We start from the raw sequence: 21321 nt of genomic DNA, 5'->3' as shown, positions 1-21321 counted from the left end.
CCATCAATTTTTCCAATTGTTCTTGGTCAAATTACTTTTGAAGCTTCCTTTATTTTGGGTTCTATATAAAATAGTCTAATCAGTTCTCAGTAGAAAATCTGTTGGGGTTGTAAAATTGTGCTTTAATTTCTCTATGTAAACAAATAAACCTCCATCATATTATAATTTATTAGACAATTCTTTAAAATATTGTATGGTTTTAATTTTTTTTCTGTCTGTTGATTAATGTAGGGTCGTCTTCTTCTTGCACAGAAATGATGAAGCTGGAAGCCAAAAGGGACCCTGCACATTTCTCTAAAAAGAGGCTAATCCAGCCATGGAAATAAGCCAGTAATAAGAATAAGTTTTGGGGATGCCAAATTGTGGAAAATCCTTCTTCTTTACAGCCCTTTTGTTTTTAAATTCATAAGTGAGACCACCTGCAGTGCTCTCTTAAACACCTACCAGAAATCTGGATCAAAATCTGTTTGTCAAATCGCTTGAGATTTACAACAGCAGACTTCAACGATGATCTGTACAAGATCATAAATGGCTGTTTATTATTTATAAAAAACACATATTATTGGTTCACCAACATTTTTAACTGCATTTCATTTTAGTCATGATAACAGCTGATCAAAACTGTCCCTGAACTTACAAATGTCTTCAGGTTAATGGATAACATAACACGTCTGCAATTTACACCAGGTGAAATAAATGAAAGCAGAACTGATCTGATTTCTCACTTTCTTTCCACGCGACTTTCCTGTGAATCAGAGCTGCAGAACTGCCACACTGAGTCACAGAGGGTTAAAGAGAGGGCGGAGCTGTGGTCATGTGCCGTCAATAAGGACAAAAGAGTGAAGAGTTCTCACTCTGCTCCTGCTAAAAGAAAAAAAGTTTGCAGTAGTGCAATGGTGAGTCACGTCGACTGATTCGCTGACGCAAAGACATTCCTGGGCACACAAACTTGTTACAGCACAGCACATTTATTTTGTGCATGCAAAAAAAACCCCGAAATTACAAATTTACCTTCATATAAAACTGCTTTACACCTTCATTTAGACACGTAAATGGCAAAGTCTCCAAGACAACCATACATTTTACAACACTTTTGATTAGTTTGATTAGTCTAATTCGCTTCATCAACATACAAAAGACAATAACTTGTATCTCAAGACTGAGTTAAATACATTATAATTTCAGTGCTATGATTTAAAAACATGTTTTCAGTGAATGGAAGTCTTTTCACTGTGTGTTGTTTGATTTTTACATCAGTTTTTTTTTTAGAATAAATAGCTAAAAAAGACAGTCTTTGTCACTTTGAATAACAAATTGGGGTACTACATTTTAGTTCTGCATTCATTCTTTTCTGTCATGTTAGTCATATTTCTGATTACTCATAAATAAAATAATAAAATAACATAATCTGCATGTCAGCGCTGCTTTTTGATGGCAAGTGTTACACATTCCGCAGGTGCAATGTGAACGACACTTGAAGCCTGAAGAAGTGACCTTTGCCAGTTTATGCTGTGGTGCAATATGTGGAATCGTTGTGTGCATGCTCATTTTTTAATCTTGTTGACACAAATTTAACTGTCACCACTTAATAGTCCCCCCCGGCTACAAACTTAGTGTGGTTCATGTAGACTGGTCACATCTGCCAAGCTGATCAAGTCCATGGGTGAGACCAGCAAAACCATTGCATGCACATGTATGCTAAAATGTATGGATTACAGAGGATGGAGAAAATCCCTCAAAACCCTCAACAGTAACGAACAACATCATTACTTCCTTATGATTCAACCTTAGATCTGGAAATATCTTAAATTTACATATATTTTAACACCGATGCAGGGTGCAGTTTAGCACTGTTTCATCACAGCAAAAACAACTTCCTGGTTTAAACCACCTGGCCATTTGGGGCCTTTCGGAGTTAGTTTGCATGCTCTCCTTGTGGCTGCACGCGTTTTCTACAGTTTCCTTATACTGTCCAAACATACATGCAGATTAACTGTCTCTAGTTGGGTTTTTGAGAGTGTATAATTATCTGTCTCTCTGTATTAGCCCTGTGATGAACTGCTTACCTGCCCAAGGTGCACCCCACCTTTTGCCCTATGTCATCTAGAACAGGCTCCTCCTGCAACCCCCCACAAGTATTTAAGAAGGGTGGGTGGATGGATGGATGTGGAATGCTTGTACACCCCACAGCAAAAGTAACACTGCATTGAGGTATTAATGACTTCTCTGCAATTTGGAAATTTTGCAAAGCCACCTGGTGAGCTGGGTTGGCCGCTTTGGCAGGCCGATCTTGGCCTTTGACACCCTTGGTTTAGTCTATTACACCAGTACACATTAACGTTTAATTTATCTGTGTTTATCCTTTATGAAATGATAAACGCAGTCCAAAGTTTTGCTTAATTGAATCTTTTAGATTTTTTCTAGACTTGAAATGTATTGAGAAAAAAACACACAGATCAGTGTTTCGGAAATTATTAGAAGTGATTTATTATTTATTTATCGTTTATGAAGGCAAGACTCATTCAGTTTGAAGAACCCTTTTTTAAGTTCTGCATGCTGACAGCGCTTTTCTTCAGGGCGGAGTGGCTCATCCTCTCAGTCGAAGATCTTTGTAGCTCCCTGATTAATGTTCAGAGGATTGCTGACTTTTTCCAGGCTTCAAACTGAGTTACCGGCTTCTGTGTGAGACACAAAATGTCCTTACAGTCTGTCGGGAGACAGCAGGATGGATTTATATCTTGTTTACTTTAGTAGACATACACCATTTCTCAGGTTTCTGGGATTTTTTGACCAAAAGCGACCGAAACTTCGGTGCTTGTTCAACTTCTGGGAGCTAAGCAGCTGTTTGGCTTAACCGGTTAACTTGTCATAATACTAGTAATAATAATAATAATAATGGATAATAGCGGCGAAGTCTCCAACGACATTCGGACTGTTTACGCTGCTGTTTCCAGAGAACCAAACTCTGACCTGAAGAATGGACAGCTTTTCAAACTTTACAAGAGGAGGTGGTTTGTGCTGCTGGTGTTGTGTCTCCTAAACTGCTCCAACGCAACGGTGAGTCTGTGAAAGGTGAAACCAGGTGTGTTTATGAATACAGGTAGACACGGGACATGTGGTGTTCCCCCTATATGTTTGTTTGACTTGGTATAACTCCCCGGTGGTGATGTTAGTGTTAAGCAGGGTGTGCTGAGCTCCTCCCGCAATCGTTCTCCTACTTCCTGCTTCCACGGGACTCCTCTTCCCTATGGGAGCTATTGTTCCGAGGAACAGGTGTCCCCACTTCCCGTTTAAGGCCCTCAGGCCATAGAGAGTCATTCCGTGGCTGATAAACAAGGCTGATAAGCAAACAAGATGTAAATCTGTGCAACAGGGCTGACAAGTACAGTGTGCCAGAGGCGGAGCTAAAAGGGACACATGGGGTGGCGCTTACATCCTTTTGTACCCCCACCCCAACCACACGTCAATGCAACCATGGATAAAGGACTAATCAGATGCTCAAAACACTTCAACGGCTTCATTTAGTCTTGCATGGTAATTAAAGGGGAGTTTGAAAATGTTAATCATGTTTTCAGTAATTAAATGTTGCATAATGCCCTTTTTCCTTTAATTTAAGCATCCACATATCTGTGCAGAGTGTACACCTGAAACTTATGTTACAGACCCTGACCAGTGCATTTATATGTGTTAGAAAAATGTTTGCTCCCATGTTTCTATTTTCATTATATCATGTTTTCCCTATATGATGACAGTGGAGATGAGAATTGATGATATGTTGTGGTATCTATAGAAAATCTGATAAAATGAAACTAGGAATCCTAATACTCCCTAACATTATTTATTTCATTTTCTTAACTTTATTAATTAATTATTGTCCCTAATAAGACAAATAATAAAGAAAAGAACAGCAACAAACTAGAGAAGGAGCCTGTGAGTCAAGGTGCAGGGTGCGATATCACAGTTTGTTTTTAAAGTAGGGAAGATGGAAAATCTGTAATTGCATTAAGAATTAATTTTACAACCTTGTCTGGTGTTTTATTCCACGACATAACAACAGCTGTGACTCAGACTACCTTAGTGGGTTTATTGTGGGAAGTGAGTTTTTACTCAGCGTGTCAGCGAAGTTTCCACAGTGACAGAAAAGTGAAAGCAGTTAGCGGTTGTTGTCTTCCTGCAGTCATTCATAAAGTGTGCACATAAGCTGTGGCTTCTCTAAAGCAGGTACTGAAAGAGAAGTGATCTGTAAGCCTGACGGAGCTGCTGTTGGAGTCTTTACAGAGTTAACAGGTGAACATTTCTGCCCACGGTGTCATGACAAAGAATAGAGTTTGTTGCTTAAGAGCTTACTAGAATGATCAAATATCAACGTGCTGGGCCTGCAAAGTAAGTCCCTCTTAAGTTAAAGTTCAAATTATATTAATAATAATACTTAGAAAACAGAAGGTCATAAACCAGTTCTTCTAATGCAGTTTATTTCTGTTTGTTAGTTTATTCTAACAGACCTTAAAAGGTGCTACAAACATGGAAAAACATAATCCCAAGTCATGAATAATCACAAATCTAAGCAATTTTATTTTATCATCTAACAGTTTTTACAAATTGCAGATAAAAAATTTGTTAACATATTTAAATTAAAACATTTTAAATATTGAAATTAAAGTTTCACTTGTGACAAGATTGCATTAACTGTAATCTCTGCAGATAATTTAGGATTTTTCATTTTTAGCGTGTTAGCATCGCATGTTGCCTAGAGGTAGGAATCACCATACATCCCACGATACGATATTATCACAATACTTAACGCACGATATGATATTATTGCAATTTTTTAAAAATATTTTGCGATATTCAGATTCTGTACATAAAGGTAAACGTTATCAATATTCATTTTATCTAATATCAAAGTCTGCACTGAGTCTTTCTCTCATTTCAGTCAGTTTTATTGTTGACAAACTGAACGGTTTGTATTACAGTCTAGTCCAACTTAACTGAATGCAACCATCTGGTACAATTATAGCTATTCTGAACTATGCAATTTATGAAAACTATGCAGCCCCTTCAGCAACTGAAGAATTTGAAAGTCAATGAAAACAAAATATAATTTTACATAAAATAAAAAAAGTTTTAAACTTAATTAAAATAAAACATGTCTTAAATTAAAATAAGTAAACTGTCATGTTTATTGCTGCCAAAAAAAAGTTAAACACATTTGGACAGTGAAGGAGTGTCAGGATTCTTGCTGAGAAAAAGGATCAACATGCTCTGAAGTCAGAGCACAAAAACTTTTTTGTAACAAAATATCGATTTCTCCTGTCCCTGTATCGATACATTATTAGCAAACAAAATATCACGATACTACACAGTATCGATTTTTTTCCCCCACCCCTAATGTTGCCTACAGTTATTGTGCACGCCTTGATGCTTTTTAGGTGTCTGAGTCTGCATGAAATCTAATTTTAGCACAGTTTGAAACATGGACGCGTGTGGGATTGAGAGGAAGCGATACTCTGATCTGATACGACCTGTGAAATAACAAAACAGGGGCATGTGTGAAAACCGTTTCTAGAAGCATTCCTCCCTGCTGGGGACAAGACTAGCATTGTGTGTTCAAATCAGCTGACCAGCTCCCGCCAGCTCGGCATGAATTAGGATTTGTTCACCGTCCACACAATAGAGGACAGGACTGGTACTGCCTTTGTGGTCTCGGTGTAGAGTTTACAGGTCAAATTCATTCAGTTTGTTTGTGCATCAGGCCAAAAATACACACATACACATGTGCTGCCTGTTTCCAGGTGAATTATAGGTTATATGTGTAGTAAAAAAAAAAAAATCATGGATACGTTCCTTTTTAAACATGTTTAAATAAGCGTGACATTGGATTCTGTCTGAAAAGGTGTTACACACACGGATAATTTAAACCTTTTAAGCAATAGAAGTATAAACATGTCCTGGTTTGTCCTGAGAAGCTACAATTATTAAGTATTTTATATGTTTGTCATGAAAATAGGACTTCTTTATACAAATTCAGGTTAGATTCGAGATATTTCAGCTATTTTTAGTGCACTTTTTAGTTGCTCTACACGAAAATCATCAGTTACAGTGACAACATGGTGATGTTTATCAGGTACAATTCTTGTCATGTAACACGGTGTAGTCTGACGCACAAGTCTGGCAAAATCTCAGCGGGAGTGTGGGTAGCTCCTACTGCTTAGTACGTGTGCACATTAAAGTTTCAGCTTCTTCTTCTTCTGCAGATAAATTCACATTCAAGACTTTTCACAGTAAAGCCCTACTTTAAAAAAAAGTCTGGAGGAGTTTATTAGCAGAGAAATGCAATCGCAGCAGCAATTTTAAATAATCAAAGATGTCATTATTATGTGAATACATAAAGCTCCTACATTTACAATGAGTTTATTTATTACATTTATTACATTGGTTTACTATCTAGCAGGAGAGCAGCTGTTGTTTCCTTTTTGTCAGCACAGCATGTGGTTTTAGTCGTAGCTTATAACCGGCTTACACAACCGCAGCTCTTTTTTTTTTTTTTTTTTTTTTGAAGTATTTTTCATCCATGAGGATTTTCCCACTCATGTCTCTGCTTTTGATCGACAGCAAAACTGCAAAGACTAATATAATTTACCTACTTTGCATTCAACTAGAAGTTACAAACCTCAGGTCTTCACTCAGTTCCTTGGACTTTCCCATTGTTCTGAGTGTTGGTCAATCCCATAAGTGTTGTCAAAAAAGTAGAGAAAATAGAAACTACCAGTTGAAGTCAATTGTTAAGTTCAAGTTAAACGAAATTGTAAAACCTTCAGCACCACTTATTAAAAGATTTGAGTGAGTATAAGTGTATATGTGAGCCTGTGTAGATTAGAGAAAATCCAAAATAAATTCAAACTTGTGCACCAAGTTCATAATTTTTTAAAGCCATCAAATATGCTGTAGAATCATTTCATCCTGGAAAAAGAACAGTTCAGAGAAATCACTGACAGCCCAAAATGAACATGACATGCATGCCCATGATGGGTGCATATGTAACCTTCTCACCACAAATGTAAGTGCTTCAACATTGTTCTTGAATAAATGTTGTAGGCCTCTATTGATAAACTCACTCTTATTCATCCACAATCAAGGTGAAATATGAGAGAATTTTCTAAAGGCTGAAGTCTTTTTGTTGAACATGTCTTTTCACCAGCTCAGCACAGCATTGTAGCTTTGTCCAGCTTGTAGAGTATGATGAAAGTGTCCTATTATTTCCTGTCTCATGCATGCTAAGTGGTGTCATGTGAGGGCAGACACATGACACTAGGAACATAAACAACAGAAATCATCTCCTTCTCATGTGAGATGAGCATGTCTTGTCACTTCCTTTCTTTTTCTAAAGTTGTGTCCAGATCACAAGACTAAAACAGGCTCCAGGAATCTGATCACTAAAGTGCACCTGCTTTAGGAGGAGTGACCACTAAGATGATGTACTGAAATAGGGATGCTTTGTATATGTCATGTAATCGATGATGTCTAACAGAGTGGTTGTTAAATATCCACCTAAATGATTTGTACCTGACTGGCACTGTGATAAAGCACTTTAGTGTAATTATTCTCCACCTGCACAAAACTAAGCTGACAGCACTGAATGGAAAGCAGCTTCTGAAATATCCATGTTGGCACGCTGCTGAAGTAAACCTTCGGTTTTACCTTTTTTGACAGAGCTGACATTTTAAAATTGCTGGCTAGAGTCACTGCAAACCTTTACACAATGCAGATTTACAAAAGGTCGTTCAGGCTTTGCCCCGTCTGCTGTGGTTTTTCTACGGTGGATCTAAACACGCAGCCTGGTCTCATATGCCATACTTATCATATATCAATATATAGAAATGCACTGATCATATTTATATCAGGAATACAGCCAGATCTATCAGGTCTAATGTATTATCAGTTATATTTACTCCTTAATTTCTTTAAGTATATATGTATTTTTATACACTTCTTTTATTTAAGTGATTTTGTATTGCTGTCCTCATATAAAAAAATAAAATTATTATTTGATTTCCCTGAAATGTTGCCCTGCCACATTTAGTTTGTACACTTTGTATAAACGTCAGCCATTATTGTGCATTTTTTTTTGTCCTTTTAATATTTTGTACAAAATCTGAATGCATTGGACCTCCTGCACTCTCACTATATATGTATGTATGTGTGTGTGTATGTATGTGTGTGTGTATGTATGTATGTATGTATGTGTGTATGTGTGTGTAGCTTTCCATACTTAAAAAAAAAAAAAAAAAAATCTTGGTGTCTCCTCAGATATGGCTTACCTTTGCACCAGTGGCGAACCAGTCTGCCCAGTACCTGAAAGTTACTCTGGACGAGATCAACTGGCTATCACTGGTCTACATGGTGGTGGCCATACCGCTCAGCTTTGCAACCACTTGGATGCTGGATACTCTTGGACTGAGGATAACGGTACCAACTGCTTGGTTTTTTTTGTTAATATTATATGTTTTAGTATGAGATGGTAAACCTCAGAGCACAGTGTGAGGTTTATTCTAAACTCTAGAACACAAAGTTTTAAGTGAGTAGTGAATGATTTTAGAAGAGAGAAGAAACCTTCCAGGGGAGGATTTTAATGGTTTAGAGCTAGTGCTGTATGCGTGCATATAAACATAGGCTTGATGGAAATGGGTACAAGTTAAAAATGAATGAAGCCTGAGATATGGCCATTATATGCTCCTTTCATCCTGGAGTCATCTCCCAGGAAAAATGCTGTACAGGAAATTGTCCTGCAAATTTGATTTGTTTAAAGTAAACAGAAGATGAAGTGAACTGATAAACGCAGCAGTCAGACCGGATTCAGCTTCCCAATAACCAGTTCAACCAGCCATAGGAGAGGGAGAGGAGGCGGATGACCTCTGAGTCAGGAAAAATGGATCGCTACCTCCAATAAGCACGCAGGCCATTGGCAGCGGTAATGTTTGTTAGCATGTCTGATAACGAGATTATGCAGAAACTGCAGGAAACTTTGGAGATGAGGTGTTCATGAAGGAATTTATTCTTTTTCTCTGAATCTAGTGACACATAATACAGAGTAGGTGACCTGCGACTGAGCACCAGTGAGTGCAATGACTCTGACACCGGTTAGTTATAGTGGCATGATTAATAAAACTATGAGTAATTGAAAATGTTGTGGACTGCTGTTTTTAGCCCAGAAGGCATGCAAACCCCTACCATTTATATTTGTCACTTCACCCACATGACATCCTGTCCCACCTGCTTCTGACCACACCATGCAAGCTAGTTTTACTTCGTGAATCTGAGATTAATTGCGCCTTTTTAAAGATGAAGACCTCCCACTGTCTTGGACTGATCTTTGAGAAGACCTTCTGAAAATGTCTGACAGTTATTTCACTCCCAGATATGAAGGGATTTTCTCGTAAACTTTCACCCTTCTGTCCTCTGACTGTCACAGCTGATCCTGGGTGCCTGGCTGAACATGCTCGGAGCCGTGCTGCGGTTCCTCGGCACGCTTCCGGGTGAGAGTTTTAAAATCCAGTACCCGATAGTGATGTTGGGACAGACCCTCGGCGCCTTGGCTCAGCCCCTCATCGTTTTCGCTCCCACCAAGCTGGCAGCCCTGTGGTTCCCCGACCATCAGCGGGCCACAGCTAACATGATCGCCTCGATGGGTGAGCGATTTTACCTTTCACACCTTCAGTACAGCATCTACAAACCTGTGCAGATGTTCTGCTGTGTGTTAGTCATGTGCATGTCAAACAACAAAGGAGCAATACTCTTTTTATTTTATTTTTATGCCAAAAAAAAAATCTGTTATGGCAGTTTTAATTAAGGAGTTCACAGAATTTGGCTTTTGAAGCATTTTTAAGTTTATACTTTCAGGCAAATTCACAAAAAAAAAAAAAAAATTCAAATATTTTTGAATTTGATAAATAAATGTAGACTTTTTTCCAAAGTTAGTTTGAAATTCTAGAGTGTAAATAAAGCCAGTGAAAATGAAACAGACAGAGATATAAGGTATAGAAATATAAAGGATAATAGTCTGTACAAAGATGGAGGTTTAATTAGAAACCACTTTATTTTTATGTTTCTCTCCATGTTGGTTTTCTGGAATAAAAATGACCAGTTTTGATGATGGATCGGCATAAATTGAATGACTGCATCAAACTGATAAATACCTGTTAAAAATGCTGAGTAACAATCTAATCTAATCTTCTTGGATGCTTAAAATAACTACCAAAAAAACATCAATCAAAGCAGCCAAACACCAAACTTTGAGCCTTTTTGAACCAAACCCTGGCTACAGCTGTTATGAAGCTGGAAGTTATCTATGAAGGTCAGATCTTTAACACTGGAGTCTGTGGGCACTGAGTTGTGGCTCCTGATTGTGGTGGTTCTAGTGTTCTTGTGTAACATTTGGGCAAACTATGGCCCGAGGGCCAGAACCGGGCTGTGGACATCTCAGTCTGGGCTCTAATGTTCACAAAGCAAAACTAAACAACCTCAACCCTCGTGTGTTTTCTGCAATGAGATAAATGCATTTGCTCTAGTGGTAAATACATATAAATGAAACCTTCATACAGCATTTAAATGGATTGCTTTATGTTACAGCACAGCATATAGACAGAAAAAAGTCTAGATTTCCTCATAGAAAGTTCTCATAGGACCTGTTCTAACTTGTTGGGTGATAATTTTTCATCATTAACACTTTTACTTTTCACATGATTTATTCCTGAGGGAATATTTTTTCCAGCTTTCATGGAATTTCTTGACAGCAGGAACAACAGAGCTAATTTTTTCTTTGTTGGCCACCTGCTAACTGGGCAGTTTTAGAAATGTGAGGGCTGCTGATGGTGGGCTTTTACCCCTCACCTGTAAACGGCCGATGGGGTAATGTTGTGATGCGGGCAGGACACCCAAGTTTGTAACTGCGATAACTCAACATAACTCTTGTGAATGCATGAACTTGAGAACAAGGCTACGTAACATTCTAGCCACCACCACCACCATTTTTTATTTTTATTTATTTATTTATTTTTAAAATTTAACATGCGATAAATAGAAAATGCACAATTAAGGACAGGGAGACTTGAGAGCTGTGGCTTTAACCAAAAGTTGTCATGTTTCTTAATCCTTTTGGAGTTTTAATGGGTAAAACTACTGTAGTTAAATAAAGGCTGGTTTGATCATCATGGTCATTCTTATTTTTTGCGTTATGCTTATGCTCCCTGAAGGTTTGCTTACAAAGCGCTTTCATTTTAGCATGTCAGCAAACTCCTGTGTGGACGCAGCTGTTACATTATTAAAATGACTGCTAACAAGGTCTATTGATATGTATGCCTGTTAAAGACATTAAAATGGGAAGCTGATGTTAAAGGGTGATTAAAGGTCAGATATGTTGCTCAGATGTTGTGTTGTGAATGAAACGGGGAACAGAAAGTGATCTAGGACAGCAGTAAAACTCCACTTCTCTTTTTTTGTCCTCAGCTAATCCCCTGGGAATCCTCCTCGCTAACATCATCTCTCCTGTGATGGCTGAAACATCTGCACAGATCCCAAAGCTGGTGAGTTTAACAAAGAAACCTTTGGTGTTCAGAAAGCAGAGTAGTCTGTGATGCTTATAATAAATGAGAACACCAGTAATCGGACAACCGGGTTTGGCTGGTTCATAAAAAGATTTGTGAGTGTGAAGGACATTGGTGGTTGTGACAGATCCCCAGAATATTACAGGACAAGTGCTCCAATACACTGATTAGCCACAACATTCAAACCAACAGCACACTGTTTCGCCTGCCATAATGTTTGTGCATCAGGCCCAGATCCTACAGGACAAGACAATGCTGTGTTATGTGCATTACACAGAGAGACTCCTGTCCTCGGGGAGTGCTATTTTTATTTTATTTTTTTTTAACCCAGATCTACACTGTATATTAAAGATGATGGAAGCTCCTAACATCCACTCAGACAACAGAAAGTCAATGATGGCAACTTCAAATGACGATGATTAACATAACTGCCGGCGAGTGGGCGGGTCCTGATTTACATTTTTCTCAGCTTTGAGGCGAGCAAATTGAAGTGACTACTGATATATATATATAAGCAGGTGGCAGTTACATTAGGCAACCAGAGCGTGGATTATGCACTATAGCCAGCAGGGGGCATGTCCTCTAGTCTAGCCAGGTTATTTTATAGGTTATTATAGTTTGTAGTTACACACGGCTGCTCCTTCTGTAAATTTAAGTCAAAGCAGGCATTAAACGGGGTAGCTTTATTGTTGTGATTCATGAATCGTTACCATAGAAGCGTAAACCACTCTTCAGTTTCTCAGATCAAAACTTGGATGGCAACGGCTAAAACGCTCAGCTCGAGTCATCAAAAATGCGAAATGTCCATCATTTATATACAGTTTGTGTCCCAAGCATAAAATTGTATTAATAGAAAATGATTAATGTTATTCATTTCACCTGTCACTGCTTTTAATGTTGTGGCTTGTCAGTGTACATAAAACTGAAATATGGCTCTGGTCACCTCGGCTGCTAACGATGATAAATGGTGTTTGATTTAAGCTGCAGTCACCCATTTATCATCACAATATTTGTTTTTCCTTTTCTTTCGCTAACCCTTCTTGACTGGTAACTGTCTGGTATGGGCGAAATTATTAAAACCTTTAAAAAGCTCTTGTTTTGGATTTAGGTGATTGCTACAGAGAACTGTGTGACTGCACCTTCTCACCCTGCACTCTGCCTCTGATCTCCTCACCTTCTAATGATGATAAATTGTGTCAGATAAGGTGCAATCACCCATTATTCTTTACGTTATGTGTGTTTCTCTCCTCTTCCAGCTTCTAGCCTATGCAATACCGACATGCATCATCTGTGTCCTAGCAACAGTGGGGATACGCAGCAGTGCCCCCCCGACGCCGCCCTCAGCCAGCGCAGAGACCTCCAACTCAGAGCCGTTTGTACAAGGGATCAAGCTGGTAAGAAAACACAAAGCAGAAAAACACTTCTAAACATTTGAGTGCAAACAGAGCCTGAGGCGTGTCATCGAGCCATATTTACTGATTTCCTGGTTAACTGATATTTCAGTTATTCTAATCTCTGAAACTGAAGATTCATTTGGCTTTAGAGTGAATTTCAGTTCACAGTTCTGTTCAGTTCTGGCCCTCAACTTTACTGTTGTTTCACACTTTGGATCTGTTATTAGTGTGGTCAAAACTGGCCTAGTATCATGAATAACAAACTAAAGACCTCTGCTTCCTGTGAGCCTAACCATGGAGGGGGTGTTTAAGATGTTTTTAGACATATCCTACAACTGTTAAGCTAGTCCTGCCTGTAATTATCTTACTGTTACAGTTAGTCAGTATTTAAGCAGATAAAAACAACGTGAAAAGGTTAAGAGTTGAATTAAAGATATTAAAAAAACACAATCCAGGTAAATGTTATAACTTCAGCTGCTCGGCTGATTTATTTCTGGTGAAAATGTAGCTTCATGTGAGATTTTTTCTTTTTTTGCTGTAAGCGATTATGAATTTTAAAAACTCAAATGTCTAAAATATTTAATTACATAACTATATAATATTCTTTCCATACACATGTTTAGAATAGACAGCGATTATAAGTGATCATTAGCCTGTTCTGCATCTCCGTCTGATGGTTTAACCCCACCACCACTCCAGCATCCACCTGCATGCTCCTGCAGTGTAATTACTCCCCTTAATTGTCATTTTTGTACAGAGTGACGGCAAACTGGAGTTATATTATTCTTTAATCTAAAATGTCGAAACCAATCAAACAAGCTCCTAAATGACGTGACAACAAAACCTGAGGTATCTACCTCTGTCATTACTGGTACACTTCAGCAAATGTAATGATAAACTCGGATAAAGCAAATTTTGCTTTTTTGATACCTTTTTTAAAAATTTCTATTTAATTTGATTTATATAACACCAAACACAACAGCACTCACCTCAAGGAGTAGTATGTCATAAAGTAAAGAACCTTCAATAACAGCAAGAAAACCCAAACAATCAAACACCCTCCTTTGGGTGAGCTCTTGGCAACAGTGGGAAGGAAAAACTCCCTTTTAACAGGAAGAAACCTGCAGCAGAACCAGGCTCAGGGAGGGGCGGGGCCATCTGCCGTGACTGGTTGGAGGTGATAACACAAAATAAATTCATAGAAAAACTCATAATTTAGTTTATTTTCTTAATTTATGTAGCACTAATAACAGTAGCCAACAATCAGACTATTCCACATGAGCAAACACCTAGGAGCTTAGCGATAGCGGAGAGGAAGAGCCCCATTTTAACAGGAAGAGACCTTCAGCAGAAACCAGGCTTGGGGAGGGGGTTGGCATCTGCATCTAAGAGGAGCATGGAGAGACCACGAACAACAAACTCAACAAAATACAAACTGCAGGAGGGAAGACAAAAGTTAATGACCAACACTTGCGGCATCTGACATTGACATAAATAATAAATGATAATGAAAATAACGATCAATTTCAAACCCCACTGACATTTCCAGCAGCAGCAGTGATTTCGCTGACAGTGACATTTGCGAGCGCTCGTCTGGCTGCACTGATGCCGTTTCTTCCTGCAGCGACTGACATTTCCATCGGCAGCAGTGACGTCTCTAACAGAGGCGGCGATGAGTGTCTCTGAAGTGAGGATGTTCTCTCTGCATCCGTGACATTTCCCCCCCAAACGTGCCGCTCATACTTTCCCTGCACCTGCTGTGATTATCTCTCTATACAGTACGCAGCTTTTGTTATTAATGCGAGTTGCACAGTGCTGATTTTAGCATCTTATTTCCCAACAACACAGTTTGTGCGCTATGTCTGCAGGCTCTGCACAAATGTGTTTGCATTACCTGTGCCAGGTGAGCGTGGAGTCGCAGACAGAGTAAACAGCAGCCAGCACGCTGTTGTTTCACCGCTTCATTTCATTTTCTTTGCACATGTTTCCCTTGTTGATGTTGCCGCAGTGCGCTTGTTTTCCCCTGAGGCTTCTCTTACAAATCGTCCGGTCTGTTTCTTCTGTAGTTACTGACGAACAGAGCCTACCTCGTCCTGCTGCTTTGCTTCGGCTCAGGGATCGCCGTTTTCACCTGCTTCTCCACGCTGCTGGATCAGATCCTGTGTGTAAAAGGATACACCAATGTAAGTATATGCCAGGAGAAAGACTCCAAATCAATGTCATCGAAGGATAAATGGAAAAAAAAAAGCAACCCAGACGGTATATTTGAGACTAGATGGTGGTGATGTTACAGCTCTCAAACTGAATAAATTAAGAAAAAGGTTGATGAATGTGTAATTTCTTTGCACAGTAATCTAACATCTTATTGAACGAAGTGAAAGAAAGCTTTTCCCAGTCTTGCATAGATGCTATTTGCTGTAGAAAACATGACTTACAACAGTTATTTACCTACTGAACCTATCAAATCTGACCACTGCAGGACTTTGCTGGGTTGTGCGGCGCCCTCTTCATTGTGTTTGGCATCATCGGCGCCGGTATTCTGGGTCTCTATGTCGACAAAACCAAGAAGTTCATGGAAGCCACAAAGATCAACATGAGCTTCTGTGCTGTGGCGTGCATCGCCTTCTCAGTGGTGAGAACATTCATTTATTACACAAAGAAACGTAGCTGGTCCCTGACTGTTCGTCAGGCCAGGAAGAAGGCTCTGCATTAAGACTTTTGATTGTTACGTTCACTGAGGGGCAAAGGTAGAAAATAACGAAGTACAAATACTTAGTTACTTTACTTAAATAGAATTTTCAGGTATCTGCACTTCACACGGAGAGAAACGAGAGTGAGGTAACTTAGAGATGGAAAAAGATGTAGGAGGACAGGAGAGGAAGACGAGAGGTTAGCTTTAAAGGCAAGGACTGCTCAGTGGTGTTTGATAAACTGCAGATTTAAAGCTGTGATGTGATGTCTTCATTTGAATTTTTATATAACGTGGAGATAGAGATATATATATATATATATATATATATATATATATATATATATATATATATAAAAAAAAAAAAAAAACAAACAAACCGTGTTTTGATAAATTATCAAGTGTATTCACACTAGCCAGTGTTTCATGATCATCCCTCCTGTCTGCTTTCCCACTGACCACTGCTAATACTACCTCTGATGATCTTGGCTTAAGTATGCTTCAGTCCATCTCAGCATTCCAGCTCCACCTCAGCCTCCTTCATTTTCTCTTTCATGCACAAAGCACTCTTGCAGAGCACGATGTTCTTGGTTTTTAAGCATTTTGTGGCTTTATTTGTGAAGCGGTGACATGCTGTCCTCTCACATGCTGTATAGATTTGTTAATTACTTACAGTGATTTTCATGGATACAGCTGTCATTGATTAAGAGTCCTCTTCCAGTTCACACAACTGTTCCCAGGCACAGCATATAAACTAGACTTTGGATGCTACAGATCGGCTAATGTGAGAATGACGTAATACTAGGTACTGTTTATCCTAAAAAAGTCTTGGTCCTGGATCAAATCAAGCGACTGTCAAGTTTATGAAAATATTAAGCCTTTCGTTATGATATGGAGTGTAAACTGTGACCATAAAGACGGGCGCATAGTGAGCAGGAATAATCTATGGCATAAAAACCATTGGACTGATTGATAGATCTCAAAACGGCCATTCGCCACTGAAGCTGGCTCCAAAGGTGAGTCAGTCGCCAGTCTTCTGCTGTTGTTCCGAGTTTTAGAGACTGCTGCAATGGAAATCTAGGAAATTATGGATATTTTCTTTTTCTCCTCTGATTTTGATATTTAATATGAACATTAATGCTGAACTCTTTTCAGCAGGATTGTATTCATTTCACGACAGATTGTAATGATTATTTCTTAATCTAAAGTATTTTTTGTGTGCTGACACACAAACCATGCTGTCAGAAATGTGCGGCAGATTCTTGAAGTTAATTTTTTGTCTATATTAAAACTGGTAAACGCCTCTCGCAGACTAACGTACAGTTTTTTCCAGGCAGACGTTTATATTTGCGTGAAGTGTATGTCAGACAGAAGTTGAGGGCGCTTAAAGGAAATGGAAAGAGTCAGTGTTTGATGTGCAAACACTTTGAAGAGAAGGCTTGTTTGGTCTTTTTATCAGGTTATGCTGACAGCTCTGTTATGTTAATGCAGTGTTTCAGTAAAATACAGCATAAATTAAAATTCTATATCAGGTTATTGAGAGGACATCCACTACATAAAGAAAACTGTCTTCAGACGCGGGATTTATATGCAGCAGACAGTAACTCAAATAAACACAAATAATTTACTCCATATACTTTCTTAAATGCTCAAAACCCTTCTTCTCCAGTATTATGGACAAAATAATGAACTTTTAAAATGATCGTTAACTGATATAAAAGACAAAAAACAGTGATGTGAAGGAGAAAGTCTCACATGTGTGTTACATAAATTGGAAAAAATAAACTTGAAAGTCAGGAAAATATTATGTTATGAATATAGTGGTCTGTTTTTGTTTTTTTGCCCTCCTTGGAGCTCACATTTTAAATTTTATGGAAAGGCATGTTTTCATCACAGGAAACTGAACTAACATTAGAAAAATCCACTGAGGAGCCACTTTGGTTCATCAGTAAAATGACTCTGGCATATACTCTCACACATTTGCAGGTGTGAGGAAGGGAACAACGAAATGTGTAGCTTATAAATTAAATATAAATATTTAAAAATAATAATAAATACAGCCTGTATGTAAATACATCTAAATGTACAGAGTTGGATATGCATTAAAATTTAGGCACTAGAAGACGAGCGACTGGTATGAATCAATGACTGAATTTAATCAAAGCTCTCCTATAAACACTTGAAAACAAGCTTCGAGAATCTCCAGGACTTTATTTGGGTATTTATTCTGAAGCATTAACGGTCAGTGGTCATCAAGAAGGCTGCGTGTCGTCAGTGAGAGGTGATGAAAAGTTTTAAAAAGCTTTTTCCCCTCACAGGTTTTAATTAGTCTCCCACTGACTCTCACTTCTAATGTGTCTGACTTAATAGAAAGAAATTAAAAAGCTGTGGGTGCCAGCGAGCCCCAAAATAAACAAGTCTGTAGTTTATTGATTGTAAACGCAGTTAAACAACCCCTGTTTAAATACACGAGGGTGGCAGAATATTAAGAACGCTCGAGAGTGACCAAGAGTGGCCATCCAGTATTATAGTAAACCTTCACCTGAGTGTTAAAACAAAAAGACTCAGGTGACTCTGTTGATGTACTTTAATATGTGGAAAAAACATATATTATATTGTATCAAAGCCTAAAAGACCCCCTTTCTTTCTGGTCCCGGCCTCTCAGGTGTCTCTGATGCCGCAGCAGAAAGTCGCCGTGGCCGCCGTCTGCTCTTTCTTCGGCTTTTTCGGTTTTTCCATCTACCCGGTTGCCATGGAGCTGTCGGTGGAGTGTTCGTATCCCGTTGGAGAGGCCACGTCAGCTGGACTCGTCTTTGTATCGGGGTACTAATGTCTGAGCAACACATACTTATGGTTTTATCTCATTTTTTAAAAATACTGGAGTTCTTGCAAAATTCTGCTGTAAATTATCCTGAAGATCGTAAAACCACTTCAGAGACAATATGAGGAATGTATTTATCATCTAATTGTGTCTTAAAGTCTTATTAAAGAATGGGGGGGAACTAAATTTTCACTAAATCTTCAAACGATGCACAGAGTCATCTTAGAAAATCTTTGTCTAGTTTTTTTTTTTTTTTTTTTTTTTTTGGCTTTAATTTTGCAGGAGATTGCTTACTGTAAAAATCAGCTGCTTAGCTGACATCATAACAAATGGCTTTCATATTTGTGCTGTCACCTGCAAAATGTTTTGGGTCACTGTTGTGGGTGTTTCAGTAAAATGTAGCCTGACGTCACCTGGAGATGCACTCAAAGGCTTTCAGCTTTTCATGACCCATTTAAAAAGTTTGTGCTGATGTTGACAGATCATGTTATATCAGGTGTGCCTGTAGTCGACCATGTGCCTCAGAGATTAGATAGTAAATAGAAAAATGTGAAGTTGCATTACTGAGACTGATGTGACCGTTTTCTTCTTCCAGACAGGTTCAGTCGGTTGTCTACATCGTCCTCCTTCAAGCTCTGACCACACGGCTCGCAGACTCTCCCCTGTCCACCTGCGGGGAAGCAGCCTTGAGCTGGAAGGGTAGGTCGCATGATGTTACATCAAACCTCTGTCTGCTGCTGGTCGGTTTAAAGTTTATTGATGTGCATTAGTTTAATCTGAGGTCCGTGCTGGATAGAGTCGGTCCCAAACTCTTTCATGGCATGCATTTCTAATTTCTCTTTGCTATTTGGGCTGATTGCGACCTGATGAATGTACAAACAAAGAATTACCTGATTTTGGTTTTTTGTTTTTGGGGTTTTTTTTGGGTTTTTTTGTTTTGTACCTGATTTTGGTTTCTGAGAAAAATGAGATCCACATATGAGGACATTCGCTTGTACACAAGAAGCCTCCATGAAAGTGGAAATGTTTTGTAATAGACGCGTAATGTCTTTGAGGAGAGCGTTTGGACTAAAACTCGACCTTCCTGTCGTCTCCTACCCTCAGTGCCCATGATGGTGATGGCAGGGCTGTGCACTCTGTTCACCTGCTGCTTCCTCGTCTTCTTCAACACCCGCTACAGGCGACTGGAGGCCGAAGAACAAGCGACTTACGGGACCAGAGAGAGCCAGCATCTATACAGGAATGAGCACCCTCCGTGGAGGCATAAAGCTGCTGATAATACAGAGGAAACATGCCACTATGAGTGAGAGCAGAAAGGTACTCGAACAGATGATCTTTTTTTGTTTTGTTTTTGTTTTTTAAATAAAGATGTTTGTGTGTAGTTTGATTAAGTCACAAACTTTTGGTACATTGTTGGATGTAACAAGTAAATAATCCAAATTTCCAATCCTCAAAAAAAAGTTTAAATTATTATTTTCCAGCCACTTTGGCATGTAAATAATCTGTGTCAATACATTAAAATAATTTCCATCTTCTTTTTCTTCTCATAATAATAATAATAATAATAATAATAATAATAATAATATTATTATTATGAGAAGAAAAAGAAGGAAACCATTTTAATACAGGACACTGCACTTTTACTCACTCAGATTTAATATAAAGGTGAAGAAATGTTACCTCAAAATGAAGTTCGTTGTGTACACGGGTACAAAACACCCACCCACACCTGACCAGGTACAGTAGAGTAAATGGTAATGGGAGTTCGGTGCTTTGTTACAAAACCTGCTTTTATGGATTAAGTTAAATTTCACATGTAGACCACATGTGTCAGCATTCATGTATCCACTGTCCTTCAGTGCACTCCACTTTAGTCTTACAGTCTTCCTTTGAACAGCAAACATGTAAAGGTCATAAACTGTGAGTCACATGACTCAGCACACTCGTTCGTGTGCAGATTCATTTTGCCTCTCAGGGACTGACTTTGTGCCGTCAGTCAGCACTCGTGCTGCTTGAAATAACTCCTGATGCCATCCTAGTACAGTGAGAGACTTGACTTTATAGATCGTAGGAAGGAAACTTGCATACATTTTTGAAAAATCACTGTAAAAATCACAAATATTCTCCAGATATCATGTCTTACCTTTACGTGTTAAACGGGTTTTCTGCAGGTTTCTGAAAACTGTTTTTCAAACATGACTACCTGAATGTTGTTAAAAATAAACATAACATCTTTCTACCGCTGTAAAAAATAAGAAAAAACTCCTAAAAAGTGTTTTAACCACTTTAATGCTTTCTTTTTGTAAATGTGTGGCCTTCTTAAGGACTGCAGATGTTTTAAAACCCTTGAATAATGTTGAAACCTCACAGGTGAGACATGTGGGCTTTGTGCAATAAAAGAAAACAGTGTTTCAGCTGTGGGGCACTTTATGACAAAAAACATGTACACAGTAAATAAGAACACTTTTCTAAATCATGTAAATCTTATTTTTTACCATTAAATTTGTTAATCTTTCCTGCTTGAGTTTGTTCATGTTACTGAGTTCAAATTTGATGCTTTCTTTGAGCTAAGAGGCAACAGGACAGGATACTGATGCTTTGCCTCATTTTGTGCAAAGGTTGACAGGACTGTGCAGTTCACACTATGTTTGAGTACCTTGCAGAATCCCATCTCTACAATAAAATTCATTTGATTCATCAAGTTTTATGGCATTAATTCATGCAGTTCTCTTAAAGTCCTACAACAGCTTCTTATTGTTTATTCAGATTCAGCTTTGCAAAACTAAACTGCACTGCCATGTTCTTTTTAGAGACAAG

General features: G+C 38.5%; 1 protein-coding gene across 2 annotated transcripts; it reads left to right on the top strand.

The window, feature by feature from the left end:
* The first annotated feature begins 2628 nt into the window (after positions 1-2628).
* On the top strand, positions 2629-21019 carry slc49a3 (solute carrier family 49 member 3). Of its 2 annotated transcripts, none has more exons than XR_014893705.1 (10): positions 2629-3057; positions 8308-8466; positions 9470-9686; positions 11503-11579; positions 12857-12994; positions 15061-15177; positions 15474-15626; positions 18349-18506; positions 19104-19203; positions 19609-19747. XR_014893705.1 is itself a non-coding variant. In XM_085285631.1 (10 exons), exons 1-10 carry the CDS (start codon positions 2896-2898, stop codon positions 19809-19811), a joined length of 1488 nt encoding a protein of 495 aa, XP_085141757.1. In that variant the 5' UTR covers positions 2630-2895; the 3' UTR covers positions 19812-21019. The 2 variants fall into 2 exon arrangements, 1 of the variants encoding a protein (XP_085141757.1); XM_085285631.1 differs by having other exon boundaries at positions 2630-3057; positions 19100-19203; positions 19609-21019.
* The last annotated feature ends 302 nt before the right edge of the window (positions 21020-21321 follow it).

The sequence above is a fragment of the Mchenga conophoros genome, linkage group LG2 (genome assembly GCF_057382185.1).
Source record: "Mchenga conophoros isolate Kocher_MC1m ecotype Shallow Benthic linkage group LG2, M_conophoros_male_GT1.1, whole genome shotgun sequence".
NCBI lineage: Eukaryota > Metazoa > Chordata > Actinopteri > Cichliformes > Cichlidae > Mchenga > Mchenga conophoros.
The sequence above is the reverse complement of the archived record's forward strand: the minus strand, read 5'-3'. Positions and strand labels throughout refer to the sequence as shown.

Bases quoted from the DNA above. Each gene is read 5' to 3' on its own strand.
- slc49a3 (XM_085285631.1), top strand. From the start codon at position 2,896: ATGGATAATAGCGGCGAAGTCTCCAACGACATTCGGACTGTTTACGCT. The intron at 9,687-11,502 runs GTGAGCGATTTT...TTTTGTCCTCAG, and splicing joins TAACATGATCGCCTCGATGG to CTAATCCCCTGGGAATCCTC. The intron at 15,178-15,473 runs GTAAGTATATGC...TGACCACTGCAG, and splicing joins GTGTAAAAGGATACACCAAT to GACTTTGCTGGGTTGTGCGG.